General features: G+C 51.1%; 1 protein-coding gene and 1 non-coding gene across 2 annotated transcripts in view; one reads left to right on the forward strand and one right to left on the reverse strand.

Moving 5' to 3' along the window:
- Positions 1–4,170: 4,170 nt before the first annotated feature.
- On the reverse strand, positions 4,171–4,252 carry TRNAS-GCU (transfer RNA serine (anticodon GCU)). The gene has a single exon. It is a non-coding gene; the product is annotated as a tRNA-Ser (tRNA).
- Positions 4,253–4,514: 262 nt separating this feature from the next.
- Positions 4,515–18,131, forward strand: part of KNL1 (kinetochore scaffold 1) — a 94,639-nt gene continuing 81,022 nt past the window's right edge. Inside the window, exons 1-7 of the mRNA XM_075330707.1 lie at positions 4,515–4,611; positions 6,769–6,824; positions 7,146–7,185; positions 8,415–8,468; positions 8,902–8,963; positions 17,364–17,416; positions 17,667–17,697. Coding sequence (XP_075186822.1) covers positions 6,796–6,824; positions 7,146–7,185; positions 8,415–8,468; positions 8,902–8,963; positions 17,364–17,416; positions 17,667–17,697 — 269 coding nt within the window. The 5' untranslated portion in view covers positions 4,515–4,611; positions 6,769–6,795. The remainder of the gene's footprint in view (positions 4,612–6,768; positions 6,825–7,145; positions 7,186–8,414; positions 8,469–8,901; positions 8,964–17,363; positions 17,417–17,666; positions 17,698–18,131) is intronic.

Genomic DNA, 18,131 nt, shown 5'->3' on the forward strand with positions numbered 1-18,131 from the left:
ATGGGGGCACAATAGGGGACATTATTACAGTATGGAGGCCACAATAGGGGACATTATTACAGTATGGGGGCCACAATAGGGGACATTATTACAGTATGGGGGCCACAATAGGGGACATTATTACAGTATGGGGACCACAATAGGGGACATTATTACAGTATGGTGGCCACAATAGGGGACATTATTACAGTATGGGGGCCACAATAGGGGATATTATTACAGTATGGAGGCCACAATAGGGGACATTATTACAGTATGGGGGCCACAATAGGGGACATTATTACAGTATGGGGGCCACAATAGGGGATATTATTACAGTATGGCGGCCACAATAGGGGACATTATTACAGTATGGAGGCCACAATAGGGGACATTATTACAGTATGGGGGCCACAATAGGGGACATTATTACAGTATGGGGGCCACAATAGGGGACATTATTACAGTATGGGGGCCACAATAGGGGACATTATTACAGTATGGGGGCACAATAGGGGACATTATTACAGTATGGGGGCCACAATAGGGGACATTATTACAGTATGGGGGCCACAATAGGGGACATTATTACAGTATGGGGGCCACAATAGGGGACATTATTACAGTATGGGGGCCACAATAGGGGACATTATTACAGTATGGGGGCACAATAGGGGACATTATTACAGTATGGGGGCCACAATAGGGGACATTATTACAGTATGGGGGCCACAATAGGGGACATTATTACAGTATGGGGGCACAATAGGGGACATTATTACAGTATGGGGACCACAATAGGGGATATTATTACAGTATGGGGGCCACAATAGGGGATATTATTACAGTATGGGGGCCACAATAGGGGACATTATTACAGTATGGGGGCCACAATAGGGGACATTATTACAGTATGGTGGCCACAATAGGGGACATTATTACAGTATGGGGGCCACAATAGGGGACATTATTACAGTATGGGGGCCACAATAGGGGATATTATTACAGTATGGGGGCCACAATAGGGGACATTATTACAGTATGGGGGCCACAATAGGGGATATTATTACAGTATGGGGGCCACAATAGGGGACATTATTACAGTATGGGGGCCACAATAGGGGACATTATTACAGTATGGGGGCCACAATAGGGGACATTATTACAGTATGGGGGCCACAATAGGGGACATTATTACAGTATGGGGACCACAATAGGGGACATTATTACAGTATGGGGGCCACAATAGGGGATATTATTACAGTATGGGGGCACAATAGGGGACATTATTACAGTATGGAGGCCACAATAGGGGATATTATAGTATGGGGACCACAATAGGGGACATTATAGTATGGGGACCACAATAGGGGACATTATTACAGTATGGGGGCCACAATAGGGGACATTATTACAGTATGGGGACCACAATAGGGGACATTATTACAGTATGGGGGCCACAATAGGGGATATTATTACAGTATGGGGACCACAATAGGGGATATTATTACAGTATGGGGGCCACAATAGGGGACATTATTACAGTATGGGGGCCACAATAGGGGATATTATTACAGTATGGGGGCACAATAGGGGACATTATTACAGTATGGGGACCACAATAGGGGATATTATTACAGTATGGGGACCACAATAGGGGATATTATTACAGTATGGGGGCCACAATAGGGGACATTATTACAGTATGGGGGCCACAATAGGAGACATTATTACAGTATGGGGGCCACAATAGGAGACATTATTACAGTATGGGGCCACAATAGGGGACATTATTACAGTATGGGGGCCACAATAGGGGATATTATTACAGTATGGGGGCCACAATAGGGGACATTATTACAGTATGGGGGCCACAATAGGGGATATTATTACAGTATGGGGGCCACAATAGGGGATATTATTACAGTATGGGGGTCACAATAGGGGATATTATTACAGTATGGGGGCCACAATAGGGGATATTATTACAGTATGGGGGCCACAATAGGGGACATTATTACAGTATGTGGGCCACAATAGGGGATATTATTACAGTATGGAGGCCACAATAGGGGACATTATTACAGTATGGGGGCCACAATAGGGGACATTATTACAGTATGGGGGCCACAATAGGGGATATTATTACAGTATGGGGGCCACAATAGGGGATATTATTACAGTATGGAGGCCACAATAGGGGACATTATTACAGTATGGGGGCCACAATAGGGGACATTATTACAGTATGGGGGCCACAATAGGGGATATTATTACAGTATGGGGGCCACAATAGGGGACATTATTACAGTATGGAGGCCACAATAGGGGACATTATTACAGTATGGGGGCCACAATAGGGGACATTATTACAGTATGGAGGCCACAATAGGGGACATTATTACAGTATGGGGGCCACAATAGGGGACATTATTACAGTATGGGGGCCACAATAGGGGACATTATTACAGTATGGGGCCACAATAGGGGATATTATTACAGTATGGGGGCCACAATAGGGGATATTATTACAGTATGGGGGCCACAATAGGGGATATTATTACAGTATGGGGGCCACAATAGGGGACATTATTACAGTATGGAGGCCACAATAGGGGACATTATTACAGTATGGGGGCCACAATAGGGGACATTATTACAGTATGGGGGCCACAATAGGGGACATTATTACAGTATGGGGGCCACAATAGGGGACATTATTACAGTATGGGGACCACAATAGGGGACATTATTACAGTATGGGGGCCACAATAGGGGACATTATTACAGTATGGGGCCACAATAGGGGATATTATTACAGTATGGGGCCACAATAGGGGATATTATTACAGTATGGGAGCCACAATAGGGGATATTATTACAGTATGGGAGCCACAATAGGGGATATTATTACAGTATGGGGGCCACAATAGGGGATATTATTACAGTATGGGGGCCACAATAGGGGATATTATTACAGTATGGGGACCACAATAGGGGACATTATTACAGTATGGGAGCCACAATAGGGGATATTATTACAGTATGGGAGCCACAATAGGGGATATTATTACAGTATGGGGGCCACAATAGGGGATATTATTACAGTATGGGGGCCACAATAGGGGACATTATTACAGTATGGGAGCCACAATAGGGGACATTATTACAGTATGGGGGCCACAATAGGGGACATTATTACAGTATGGGGGCCACAATAGGGGACATTATTACAGTATGGAGGCCACAATAGGGGACATTATTACAGTATGGGGGCCACAATAGGGGACATTATTACAGTAGGGGGGCCACAATAGGGGACATTATTACAGTATGGGGGCCACAATAGGGGACATTATTACAGTATGGGGACCACAATAGGGGACATTACAGTATGGGGGCCACAATAGGGGACATTATTACAGTAGGGGGGCCACAATAGGGGACATTATTACAGTATGGGGGCCACAATAGGGGACATTATTACAGTATGGGGACCACAATAGGGGACATTACAGTATGGGGGCCACAATAGGGGACATTATTACAGTAGGGGGGCCACAATAGGGGACATTATTACAGTATGGGGGCCACAATAGGGGACATTATTACAGTATGGGGACCACAATAGGGGACATTACAGTATGGGGGCCACAATAGGGGACATTATTACAGTATGGGGACCACAATAGGGGACATTACAGTATGAGGGCCACAATAGGGGACATTATTACAGTATGGGGGCCACAATAGGGGACATTACAGTACGGAGGCATCTTAGCTCAGATCATTTGTAGAAAACCTCAAACTCCCCCCAGGAGGACAGTATTTCATTTTTTACGCCATTTCCCATAACTTATGGCGGACACATTACTGACCCTACAAATGTGCGGCTCCAGCGATGTTGTTTTGTCCTATCCTACATCGGGTGAGTCACCGCTGCAGCCAATCACTGCCATTGTTGCCCTCAGTGGTGTGCTGCTGAAGCCAGTGATTGGCCGCAGTGGTCACGTTAGTAAACAGATCTATTAGGTAAATAATGCGTTTTTCACTATTTTATTCAATTTCTTCCCCTTATTCAAATTTTGTAATGGATTTATATAGGCTTTTGGAGGGAAAAAAAAACACAAAAGTGTCTTATAGAAATTAGGTAATTCTATAATAATAGATATCAAAAAAAATAAAAGTATACGACGAGGATGGGATTCGAACCCACGCGTGCAGAGCACAATGGATTAGCAGTCCATCGCCTTAACCACTCGGCCACCTCGTCATGTGTAAGCAAATGCTGCTGCCCGCGCCCCATATCACAGACCGGCCGCACAGGCGCAGTACGCCCCCTATATTAGAGGCAGGTGCGGCTACACGGAGGGCGCAGTAATGTGCACAGGTCCCCGCGTTATATACGCCTATATACTCTGCCGTCCTCGTTTTACCGCACAGCTTCTGTATACAGCCAAGTGTATGCAGAGAGGAGGGGTGAGGCGTCTGCCAATCAGAAGGAGGAGGGCGTGTCCACAGTGCGGAGCGGGTAAATTTAAAAAATGGAGTCACCAGCTCCTGACAGTTTATTATTGCACGTCCGGGTATAACGGGCGGCGCGAACCGGAGCGGCTGTGATCAGCGCACGAGGTAGGAGCGAGCGGCGCACTGATACCGGCCGGCTGTGCGCGGAGGTATACAGGCGGCTGTCAGCTGTATGTGCGCGCTGCACGTAAAGTGAGACTGCTGTGCGGCCTGTCCCCCACCTGTATACAGCGAATGTGCTGGTGTGTATAGTGTATACACATGCCGGGGCAGTAATGGCGGCTCCAGCAGTTGTGGGCTCCTCTGCTTTACTAATAGCTTGTCAGTCTGAGGCTATAAATATCCTGATATCTAGGTTTTGGGACCCCCAAATAGTCCCTGTCCCCAAAACCCCACATTTACTGCTGTGTGTGACTGTGACCCCTCCATTCACCGCAGACTCCCCCCAGATCGCTCCTGGAGGACCCCATACACATCAGTGTATTGTCAGCTGATGCTGTGGAGGTCGGCCAATGCTGTGTATGGGGGCACCCTGGTGATCCAGGGAGATGGGGTCATCCATGTTTAATTACTGACTGCCCATAGCACTGTCCTCCCAGCAAAAAGCCTCCGGCCAACATGGTGGCTTTTTCATAGAGTCTGCTGACAATCATTAATGTGTACAAGCCCTAGTACTCCATCACTGGGGGGCGCTGTCCAGCGGAGGGGGCGCTGTGTCCCGGGGCTCACGAGGCATCTTGTCACATGACCCATACGACTATTTCACTGTCCCCTCCTTTTGGACATGTGAGCCCCAGGAGAGTGCAGACTCTGCTGGAACAGCCCTCCTGTCTCCTGCCGGGGCGTCCCCTCCTGTCTCCTGCCGGGGCGTCCCCTCCTGTCCCCTGCCGGGGCGTCCCTCCCTCCTGTCTCCGCCGGGGCGTCCCTCCCTCCTGTCTCCGGCCGGGGCGTCCCTCCCTCCTGTCTCCGGCCGGGGCGTCCCTCCCTCCTGTCTCCGGCCGGGGCGTCCCTCCCTCCTGTCTCCGGCCGGGGCGTCCCTCCCTCCTGTCTCCGGCCGGGGCGTCCCTCCCTCCTGTCTCCGGCCGGGGCGTCCCTCCCTCCTGTCTCCGGCCGGGGCGTCCCTCCCTCCTGTCTCCGGCCGGGGCGTCCCTCCCTCCTGTCTCCGGCCGGGGCGTCCCTCCCTCCTGTCTCCGGCCGGGGCGTCCCTCCCTCCTGTCTCCGGCCGGGGCGTCCCTCCCTCCTGTCTCCGGCCGGGGCGTCCCTCCCTCCTGTCTCCGGCCGGGGCGTCCCTCCCTCCTGTCTCCGGCCGGGGCGTCCCTCCCTCCTGTCTCCGGCCGGGGCGTCCCTCCCTCCTGTCTCCGGCCGGGGCGTCCCTCCCTCCTGTCTCCGGCCGGGGCGTCCCCCCCTCCTGTCTCCGGCCGGGGCGTCCCCCCCTCCTGTCTCCGGCCGGGGCGTCCCCCCCTCCTGTCTCCGGCCGGGGCGTCCCCCCCTCCTGTCTCCGGCCGGGGCGTCCCCCCCTCCTGTCTCCGGCCGGGGCGTCCCCCCCTCCTGTCTCCGGCCGGGGCGTCCCCCCCTCCTGTCTCCGGCCGGGGCGTCCCCCCCTCCTGTCTCCGGCCGGGGCGTCCCCCCCCCTCCTGTCTCCGGCCGGGGCGTCCCCCCCCTCCTGTCTCCGGCCGGGGCGTCCCCCCCTCCTGTCTCCGGCCGGGGCGTCCCCCCCTCCTGTCTCCGGCCGGGGCGTCCCCCCCTCCTGTCTCCGGCCGGGGCGTCCCCCCCTCCTGTCTCCTCCGGGGCGTCCCCCCCTCCTGTCTCCTCCGGGGCGTCCCTCCCTCCTGTCTCCTCCGGGGCGTCCCTCCCTCCTGTCTCCTCCGGGGCGTCCCTCCCTCCTGTCTCCTCCGGGGCGTCCCTCCTCGCCCCTCCGGGTCGGCGCCCCCTCAGCCGGTACAGCTTCCTGTTATTAGTTTACTTGGGGCAAACTATTCTTGAGAATGTTGTCTGAGTTGTATAACACTCCTTTAATTTTAGGAGGCATTAACCCTTTCTAACAGCTCTCCGCTAACACGTCCAGGTGTTGTGCTCTGGTCTCAGCCATGTGTTTGCAGACTCCTGATGAAGGGGCCTCCGCTGTGAAAGCAGCGTGCGTTCATAATATTCCCTGTTATCCAGTAAGGGGTCGCCCCCAGAATAAGTCTTTGCTGTACAAGCTTCATATGTTCTGGTGTATAAATATATATAAATATATAACCCCAGTGTATCTTTGTACAGGTTATTGGCGCATAGCCATACGATAACATGGAGGGGAAATCTGTCCTGCAGAGCAGGTAAGACCACCGGGACCGTCTCATCATATAGGGGGAAGATTGCAATGAGTACCTCTTATTAACACTAGAAGTCCCAGAGAGGGGTCATTTAACATTTCTACCTTTGGAACCCAGAGAGCTCAAAATGTCTGGGACTTCTAGGTTAAAGGGATCCTGTCAGTCAATTCTTGCTGCCCAAACAGAGCCCATTGCAAATGGTGGAGAAAGACGAGGAGTGCAATGTGTCCGGCTCCGGCTGATTACGTGGCCCTCTGAAGCTGCATCCTACTGGCCTTTCTTAAGAAGGATCCTTACTAATATTATTCTATTTTTGCTTTTCAGTGAACGGACGGAGCGAAGCCATCGCAGGAGACTTTCTTCAGTATGTCATTTGTCGTCTTGCTTAAATGGTTATTCTCTATTAAGCCCTTTGATGAAAAAAATAAATAAATAAATAAATAATATATATTCTATTTATTTATTTTTCTTAAACTGCATGTTGCCTAGGTTACCTGTCACCGCTGCCGGCATTTACAAGTCCTTTGCCATAGAGCTTGTAAGCGCTGTGGTGAAACTAGCTGGATCCTTAAGGGTGCTTTACACGCTGCAACATTGCTAGCGATGTCGAGCGCGATAGCACCCGCCCCCGTTGTTGATGCGACATTTGTTGATTGCTGCCGTAGGGAACATTATCGCTCCAGCAGCGTCATACGCACATAACTTTGCAGCAACGTTGCTGTGACTGCCAAACAATCCCTCCTTCAAGGGGGAGGTGTGTTCAGCGTCATAGCGGCATCACTCAGCGGCCGCCCAATAGCAGAGGAGGGGCGGAGATGAGCGTCCGGAACCACCTCCATGCCCACCTCCTTCCTTCCTCATTGCCGGTGGACGCAGGTAAGGAGATGGTTGTCGTTCCTGCGATGTCGCATATAGCGATGTGTGCTGCCGCAGGAACGACGAACCATCAGCGGTATGAACCACCAACGATGATATGAAAAGGAGCGACGTGTCAACGATCAACGTTTTTGCGATCGTTGCTCCTTGGTGTCACACGCTGTGATGTCGCTAACGGCGGCGGATGTGCGTCACTAATGACGTGACCCCCGACGATATATCGTTAGCGATGTCGCAGCGTGTAAAGCACCCTTTAGAGCTTCAGAGAGCATTCAGTTCAGATGAGCTGTGAGAATCTGGATTGTCAATCAACAAGGAGCGCACCGCCTCTGCACAAGCGACTTTAAGAACTTCTATAATGGTTACTCTGAATATAGGAACATAGCTTAAAGGAATTGTCCACTACTGAACAGCCCCAGCTAAAGCAATTCGGGCTCTATATAAAATCCTGTATACTCTCCTCCCGCGGTGGCGCTGTCCCTGGTGATGAGCGTCCCCTCGTCAGCTGCAGCTTTTACTGTTTTGACATCACCCTTTTAATTCTTCACTCGCCCCTATTTTGGCTAAAACCACGATATTGCTGCTCTGTCCTTAGGATAGGTCCTCAGTATCTGATCACTGATCCGCTTTCCATACAGAGCCAGGACACTGGAGTCTATGGCTTTCTTGTATCACTCCTCGCTATTTCCCTTGTGACGAGAATCTTCTATATTTCAGATTCTCAAAGCGTCTCACAGCCCCCTGAACGACGCCGGCAGCGGGAATGAGCAGGTCTGTTTTTGTTTTTTTGTTTTTTTTTTTAACCAGTGACCAAAACTCTAGTCTGGTTACTTTACTAAATGGTTCTTTTTCCCCTCACCCATGACAGCACCACGTGAATATAAGGGTGCTGTCATGGGTTCAGGAAAAACCGGCTACCGGTAAGTAACCGTGGTGTTTTCCCCTCACCCATGACAGCACCCTTATATTCACGTGGTGCTGTCATGAGTTCAGGAAAAAACGGCTACCAGTAAGTAACCGTGGTGTTTTGGGGGTAAAGAAGAAAAAAAAAATTGGGTTTCAAATGACTCTTACCAATGTGTCCAGGAAGAAGCGCACAGTTTTCACTGCTGAGATAAAATCCAGTGCATCTTGTCCTATATTTTTTTTTTTTTGTGCCTGGTGGTGCATATGAATAAATCTGTCCCACTGTTTCCCTACACAGGAACCTACTATTGAAAAGCGGCAGAAAGGCTCTCGCCGGGTGAGCTTCGCTGAGACCATAAGGTATTGTAGACCGATGTTGTCACATTATGGCTATTCCAGGTGTTTGTTTTATTCCCCTATCTTTTTACTCCATTTATGGGACTTGTACCTGCAATGTTTTGACCCCTTGATGGCATAAAGGGGGCTTTACACGCTGTGACATTGCTAACGATATTTTCCCCTCACCCATGACAGCACCCATATAATAACGTGGTGCTGTCATGGGTTCTGGAAAAACCAGCTACCGGTAAGTAACTGTGGTGTTTCCCCTCACCCATGACAGCACCACGTGATTATATGGGTTCTGGGAAAAACCGGCTACCGGTAAGTAACCGTGGTGTATCGTTGGGGTGACGGTGTTAGTGAAACACATCCAGCGTCGTTAGCAACATCGCAGCGTGTGACACCAAGGAGCGACAAACAACGATCGCAAAAACGTCAAAAATCGTTGACACGTCGCTCCTTTTCGTAATATCGTTGCTGCTCAGTGTATGATGTTGTTCCTCGTTCCTGCAGCATCACACATTGCTATGTGTGACACCGCAGGAATGACGAACATCTCCTCCTTACCTGCGTCCACCGGCAATAAGGAAGGAGGGGGCGGGATGTTCTGGCTGCTCATCTCCGCCCCTCCTCTGCTACTGGGTGGCCGCTTAGTGATGCCGAATGCACCTCTCCCTTGAAGGAGGGATTGTTCGACGGTCACAGCGACGTCGCTGACAAGGTAACTGCGTGTGACACTGCCGTAGCGATAATGTTCGCTACGGCAGCGATCATCAAATGTCGCATGAGCGACAGGGGCGGGTGCTATAGTTAGCGATGTCGCAGCATGTAAAGCACCCTTAAGACGTATGTCCTTCATAGTGATGAGCGATTGTGCTTGATACATTGGGGTTCTGGGCACACTGTTTACTTGCCGAGTGTCGGGGATGCTTGAGTGCCGTGCTCAACGTCCCACCCTGCAAGTTTATGCAGCTGTCCATGGATCTTCCCCGCCTGATATCGGCCCCCAGTTGTCTGCTTTTACCTTATCTGGTTATCTAAAATAGGGGGGACACCACATCAATATTATAATATTTTTAAAATCTATTTAGTTCTCAGCAGTGACCTGAGCATCAGATGTGCCCAGGTCTCTTCCTTACGCAGCTCCTGTCCATTTAAGCAGTGTTTGTTTATCTGTGTTTTGTGTTTGTCTGTCCTGTCTGTCCTGTCTGTCCTGTCTGTCCTGTCTGTCCTGTCTGTCCTGTCTGTCCTGTCTGTCCTGTCTGTCCTGTCTGTCCTGTCTGTCCTGTCTGTCTTCACACAGGGCTTTTTTGGTAAGTTTTTGCTGTGTTTTTTAGCTGCAGATTTGCCTTAGTTTTATGCTAATAAAAAGCTGCTTTTTACAGTCCCAGCAAAGTCTAGAAGTTTTCTGAAATCACACACACACACACACACACACACACACACACACACACACACACACACACACACACACACACACACACACACACACACACATATATATAATATACACACCAGTTTGTTTTCCTGACTGTTTTGTCAAATACCTGTGTTTTTGGTCCGGTTTTTAAAGAATGAGCATGTCAATTCTTTGCTGCAGATTTGCTGCGTTTTTTCATTAATACAACCCATTTTGTAGAAAAAAGCAGCAAAAAACACCACTAAAAAATGCATGAAAAACGCACCAAAAAATGCAGATGACTAAAAGGAGGTTTCCTGCCACAAAATCAAATTTCTTTGTCGCTCCATTGGGAGACCCAGACAATTGGGTGTATAGGCTATGCCTCCGGAGGCCGCACAAAGTATTACACTTAAAAGTGTTAAGCCCCTCCCCTTCTGCCTATACACCCCCCGTGCTCCCACGGGCTCCTCAGTTTTTTGCTTTGTGCGAAGGAGGCAGACATGCACGCACAGCTCCACAGATTGGTCAGCAGCAGCTGCTGACTATATCGGATGGAAGAAAAGTGGGCCCATATAGGGCCCCCAGCATGCTCCCTTCTCACCCCACTCTTGTCGGCGGTGTGGCTAAGGTTGAGGTATCCATTGCGGGTACGGAGGCTGGAGCCCACATGCTGCTTTCCTTCCCCATCCCCCTCAGGGCTCTGGTGAAGTGGGATCCTATCGGTCTCCAGGCACTGAGACCGTGCTTCATCCACAACTCCTGGGAGACTGCTGGATAGGAGCCGGGTATCGTTCAGGGACATGGCCCTGCTACTTGGAGGTACTCTGTGTCCCCGTGGGGACCGCGCACAGCAACACTCCAGCATTGCTGGGTGTGCTAGTGCACCGGGGACCGCGGCGCTGACCGGGTTAATATGTGCCATTACACACTCAGCGCTGCTGAGTGTGTTTATGTATAGGGACTGCCGCACTAACCGCCGCTGCCAGGGAAACACTGCGGCGCGGCTGGGACTTGTAGTGCGCCGGGGACTTTCACGCCGGCCGCGCTTTTACGGCGGCCGCGTTTATTACTAGAGTCCCCGGCTTTTTGCGGCCTAGTTTCCTTTCCTCCCGCCCACAGCCCTGACAGGCAGGGGAAGGGCGGGACGCTGCACTGAGGGCTGGAGCATGCTTTGCATACTCCACTCCCCTCACTGTGCACAGTGCAGGCACCAGTTCCCGCACTTTCTGAGCCACGCCCACGGCTCCCACCTCTCCTCAGGACGCCGGCAGCCATTCCTGTCAGCTCCTTGGACGCTACAGAGGGGGACAAAGTCTGGGAGACTCAGGCAGGGACTCTGGTGGCCTCACAACCGCTTTAAGCGGGTGGTAAGCAGCACCTGTGGTGCTAGCCCCATTGTGCAGTAGTGTAACATTATATGTTTATGGTATACATATTTTACACTGTATGGTGCACAGTTGATTTCTGGCTATATACCCTATTGTGTTACTCAGGGAAGATAATAGCATGGCGCCCACGAAAGGCAGGGGTGCCAAAACACAGGCTTATTATGCTGCCTGCGCCGCATGTATGACCCCGCTACCGGCAGGTTACACTGACCCTCATTGTGAGCACTGTTCGGCCCCTGTGGCACTTACTCAGCTAGAGCCTCTGCTAAGGGGGGCCCAGGGGGAGCCACCTGCTGACACTGTTCAGGTGACGGGGACAGAGTTTGCAAAACTCTCTGAGACTATGGCTAAGATACTAGAAGCCTTGCAGTCCAGGCCGGTATCTCAGCACAGGGACTCTGTTGAATCTTTGTTCCCTGGCCCACCTCAGTTGGACCAACAATGTCCTCCTGGGGTGTCTCATGGATCCCAGGCTGAGGGTTCTGACACAGACCCCGGCCCCAGACCGACTAAGCGAGCTCGCTTGACAATTCCCTTGACATCCTCATATTGTTCAGGGTCTCAGCGGGGGGAATCTCTAGTTGATGATGCGGACACAGCTGATCAGGATTCTGATCCTGAGGCCGCTCTCAATCTTGATACTCCGGACGGGGACGCCATAGTGAACGACCTTATTGCGTCCATCAATCGTATGTTGGATATTTCTCCCTCAGCTCCTCCGGCGGAGGAGTCAGCTTCTCTTACACCGAGTATGTTTCTGGACCACTCTGATTTCAGAGAGGCAGTCCAGAATCACCATGCTTGTCCAGATAAGCGTTTTTCTAAGCGCCTTAAGGATACACGTTATCCCTTTCCCCCTGACGTGGTCAAAAGTTGGGCTCAGTGTCCCAAAGTGGATCCTCCAATCTCCAGACTGGCGGCTAGATCCATACTTGCAGTGGAAGACGGGGCTTCACTCAAAGATGCCACTGACAGGCAGATGGAGCTCTGGTTGAAATCCATCTATGAAGCTATCGGCGCTTCTTTTGCCCCAGCATTCGCAGCCGTATGGGCGCTGCAAGCTATCTCAGCAGGTCAAGCGCAAATCGACGCAGCCACACGTACGTCCGCGCCACAGGTGGCGTCCATAACCACACAGACTTCGGCAATTGCGTCTTACGCTATTATTGCTGTCCTGGACTCTGCGAGCCGTACGGCGGTTGCAGCCGCCAATTCGGTGGTACTCCGCAGGGCCTTGTGGCTACGGGAATGGAAGGCAGATTCTGTTTCCAAAAAGCGCTTAACCAGTTTGCCAATTTCTGCCAACCGATTGTTTGGCGAGCGTTTGGATGAAATCATCAAACAATCCAAGGGAAAGGATACATCCTTACCCCAGCCCAAACCGAACATACCCCAACAGAGGAAGGGGCAGTCGAGGTTTCGGTCCTTTCGGGGCGCGGGCAGGTCCCAATTCTCCTCGTCCACAAGGCCTCAGAAAGATCAAAGGAACTCTGATGCATGGCGGTCTAAGTCACGTCCTAAACAGACCACCGGAGGTGCCGCTACCAAAGCGGCTTCCTCATGACTTTCGGCCTCCCCACTCCGCATCTTCGGTCAGTGGCAGGCTCTCCCGCTTTTGCGACACCTGGCTGCCACGGGTAAAAGACCGTTGGGTGAGAGACATTCTGTCTCACGGTTACAAGATAGAGTTCACCTCTCGTCCCCCGACTCGATTCTTCAGGTCATCCCCGCCTCCCGAGCGAGCCGAGGCTCTTCTGCAGGCGCTGGGCACTCTGAAGGCAGAAGGAGTGGTGGTCCCTGTTCCTATTCAGCAACAGGGTCACGGTTTTTACTCCAACTTGTTTGTGGTCCCAAAGAAGGACGGGTCTTTCCGTCCTGTCCTGGACCTGAAACTTCTCAACAAACACGTAAAGACCAGGCGGTTCCGGATGGAATCCCTCCGCTCCGTCATCGCCTCAATGTCCCAGGGAGATTTCCTTGCATCGATCGATATCAAGGATGCATATCTCCACGTACCGATTGCTCCAGAGCACCAGCGCTTCTTGCGCTTCGCCATAGAAAACGAACACCTGCAGTTCGTGCCACTGCCGTTCGTCCTTGCAACAGCCCCACGGGTTTTCACCAAGGTGATGGCTACTGTAGTAGCGGTCCTCCACTCTCAGGGTCACTCGGTGATCCCGTACTTGGACGATCTGTTGATCAAGGCACCCTCTCTAGAGGCATGCCAACACAGCCTCGACGCTACTCTGGAGACTCTCCAGAGTTTCGGGTGGATCATCAATTTTCCAAAGTCAAATCTGACACCGGCCCAATCGCTGACATATCTTGGCATGGAGTTTCATACCCTCTCAGCGATAGTGAAGCTTCCACTGATCAAGCAGCGGTCACTACAGACAGGGGTACAATCTCTCCTTCAAGGCCAGTCACACCCCTTGAGGCGCCTCATGCATTTCCTGGGGAAGATGGTGGCAGCAATGGAGGCAGTTCCGTTCGCGCAGTTTCACCTGCGTCCACTTCAATGGGACATCCTACGCAAATGGGACAGGAAGCCGACGTCCCTCGACAGGAACGTCTCCCTCTCTCAGGCGACCAAAGCTTCCCTTCGGTGGTGGCTTCTTCCCACTTCATTATCGAAGGGGAAATCCTTCCTACCCCCATCCTGGGAAGTAGTCACGACAGACGCGAGTCTGTCAGGGTGGGGAGCGGTTTTTCTCCACCACAGGGCTTAGGGTACGTGGACCCAGCAAGAGTCCTCGCTTCAGATCAATGTTCTGGAAATACGGGCAGTGTATCTTGCCCTGAAGGCGTTCCAGCAGTGGCTGGAAGGCAAGCAGATCAGAATTCAGTCGGACAATTCCACAGCGGTGGCATACATCAATCACCGAGGCGGCACACGCAGTCGGCAAGCCTTCCAGGAAGTCCGGCGGATTTTGATGTGGGTGGAAGCCACGGCCTCCACCATCTCTGCAGTTCACATTCCAGGCGTGGAAAACTGGGAAGCAGACTATCTCAGTCGCCAGGGCATGGACGCAGGGGAATGGTCCCTTCACCCGGACGTGTTTCAGGAGATCTGTTGCCGCTGGGGGGTGCCGGACGTCGACCTCATGGCGTCACGGCACAACAACAAGGTACCGGTGTTCATGGCACGGTCTCAAGATCCCAGAGCTCTGGCGGCAGACGCCTTAGTTCAGGATTGGTCGCAGTTTCAGCTCCCTTATGTGTTTCCTCCGCTGGCACTGTTGCCCAGAGTGTTACGCAAGATCAGGGCCGACTGCCGCCGCGTCATCCTCGTCGCTCCAGACTGGCCGAGGCGGTCGTGGTACCCGGATCTGTGGCATCTCACGGTCGGCCAACCGTGGGCACTACCAGACCGACCAGACTTGCTATCTCAAGGGCCGTTTTTTCCATCTGAATTCTGCGGCCCTCAACCTGACTGTGTGGCCATTGAGTCCTGGATCCTAGCGTCTTCAGGATTATCTCAAGACGTCATTGCCACTATGAGACAGGCTAGGAAACCAACGTCCGCTAAAATCTACCACAGGACGTGGAAAATTTTCCTGTCGTGGTGCTCTGCTCAGGGTTTTTCTCCCTGGCCTTTTGCCTTGCCCACTTTTCTGTCCTTCCTTCAATCTGGACTTGAAAAGGGTTTGTCGCTCGGCTCCCTTAAGGGACAAGTCTCAGCGCTCTCTGTGTTTTTCCAGAAGCGCCTAGCCAGACTTCCACAGGTACGCACGTTCCTGCAGGGGGTTTGTCACATCGTCCCTCCTTACAAGCGGCCGTTAGAACCCTGGGATCTGAACAGGGTGCTGATGGTTCTTCAGAAACCACCATTCGAGCCAATGAGAGATATTTCTCTCTCACGCCTTTCGCAGAAAGTGGTTTTTCTAGTAGCAGTCACTTCACTTCGGAGAGTGTCTGAGCTAGCAGCGCTGTCATGCAAAGCCCCTTTCCTGGTTTTTCACCAGGACAAGGTGGTCCTGCGTCCGGTTCCGGAATTTCTCCCTAAGGTGGTATCCCCCTTTCATCTCAATCAGGATATCTCCTTACCTTCTTTTTGTCCTCATCCAGTTCACCAATGTGAAAAGGATTTGCACTTGTTAGATCTGGTGAGAGCACTCAGACTCTACATTTCTCGTACGGCGCCCCTGCGCCGCTCGGATGCACTCTTTGTCCTTGTCGCTGGCCAGCGTAAAGGGTCACAGGCTTCCAAATCAACCTTGGCTCGGTGGATCAAGGAGCCAATTCTCGCAGCCTACCGTTCGGCTGGGCTTCCGGTTCCCTCAGGGCTGAAGGCCCATTCTACCAGAGCCGTGGGCGCGTCCTGGGCTTTGAGGCACCAGGCTACGGCTCAGCAGGTGTCAGGCAGCTACCTGGTCGAGCCTGCACACTTTCACGAAACACTATCAGGTGCATACCTATGCTTCGGCGGATGCCAGCCTAGGTAGACGAGTCCTTCAGGCGGCGGTTGCCCACCTGTAGGAAGAGGCCGTTTTACGGCTCTCTTACGAGGTATTATTTTACCCACCCAGGGACTGCTTTTGGACGTCCCAATTGTCTGGGTCTCCCAATGGAGCGACAAAGAAGAAGGGAATTTTGTTTACTTACCGTAAATTCCTTTTCTTCTAGCTCCAATTGGGAGACCCAGCGCCCGCCCCTGTTTTTTGTGTACACATGTTGTTCATGTTGAATGGTTTCAGTTCTCCGATATTCCTTCGGATTGAAGTTACTTTAAACCAGTTTTTAATTCTTTTCCTCCTTCTTGCTTTTGCACCAAAACTGAGGAGCCCGTGGGAGCACGGGGGGTGTATAGGCAGAAGGGGAGGGGCTTTACACTTTTAGTGTAATACTTTGTGCGGCCTCCGGAGGCATAGCCTATACACCCAATTGTCTGGGTCTCCCAATTAGAGCTAGAAGAAAAGGAATTTACGGTAAGTAAACAAAATTCCCTTCTTTGGTGAGGGAAAAAACTCGCCAAAAAAGCCCTGTGTGAACATAGCCTTTGTTTGTCTTTGTGTTTTGTTTTTTTGGTTTTTCTCTAGCCCTTATGTTGGGGTCCTCTGGAAAAATGGTGAGTTCCCCATTGACTTCCATTATATTCATTACTGGAATCGAGCTTGTCCCCAGCGTCCGCACTGCTCAGTTTGAGGACTGAGTTAGTTAGCACATTAGTGCTCGCTCATCACTAGCTCTTGACTTTGATGTGGGCTCGCACGCCAGGCTCGCATCTCTCCTGTTACCATGATGGCTGATTCTGTACAGCCGTCATCTGCCTCCAACAGCCGCAGGTGGAGCTGCTAACCTGTTAAATGCAACTGTCAAACTGTGACAACGGCAGTTAACACACACCGATCGGGATGCGCGTCATCCTGTGTGCCCCCGGGACGTGCTGCTGCTGACCCCTAAGCCTGTCGGTATGATTGTTTTGGCTGGCGTTCATAGGAGACTGTGATTTTTCGCTATACATAGCAGTGCTGATAGACACAGCGCAGGCTCTCGCTGCACCATTGACTTGCCTGCACAGTTCCGCCCCTTCACACCTCCTTTTCTCCATTCTACCTATCCTCAGGCTCCTGTATGTATTTGGCTTTATTCTCAATAACCATTGTGACTTTATCTTGTCCTCTACAGAGTATTCACACCAGAGCTGCAGCCGACCGGATCAGATGATAAAGAAAATGAAGGTAACCTACATTCTTCAGGGGAAACCGTACTCTGCCATTAAGCATTTCTGTATACTGAAGTACAATACATCTAAAGGGGGTAGCCTCTGACCAAAACCTGATGTTTGGCTGCAGATGAACTAATTTTTAGGACCAGAGGCCACATCTTTCGTTCCATGAGCAAAGCCTAGTTTTGCCCCGGAAACAGTGTATAGGATTAAGTTATCTATATTTCATTGTCATATTGTATCCCCTTTTTTTTGTTTTACAGGTTATGGGAATAGCAATCCATCCAGTAACACGTAAGTATGAGATTTTGCTGTTGTGTGGAAACAAATTATCATTTTTTTTTTTATTTTTGTTCTGTGCAATCTGGGGGAAAAATATAAAATTTAAAACCATTGGTCTTAATCAATGTCTGAGAATTTTGCCATAGAGCCACATGTAATAGTTGTGCATTCTTACTTCTGGTTGTACTAATAGCAGAGATTTCACATACTGCGCTCCAAAATAAACATATGACTATCTCTGCAATGAAGCGACCCAGTGTAAAACGGAAAAAAGCCGCAGAATCAGGGGAGCTCAGGGATTATCACACGGTATTTTATTTAATTATTTTGATGCAAGTTAAGTCATGTTAAAAAAAAAAAAACCTCAAATAAAATAAATAAAAGGCCATAGAGCTTGAAGTTTCCTCTGCTGTTCAGAAATAGGCCGGTGTGGTATGTTTGTGTTT

This window comes from Anomaloglossus baeobatrachus, chromosome 12, assembly GCF_048569485.1.
Source record: "Anomaloglossus baeobatrachus isolate aAnoBae1 chromosome 12, aAnoBae1.hap1, whole genome shotgun sequence".
NCBI lineage: Eukaryota > Metazoa > Chordata > Amphibia > Anura > Aromobatidae > Anomaloglossus > Anomaloglossus baeobatrachus.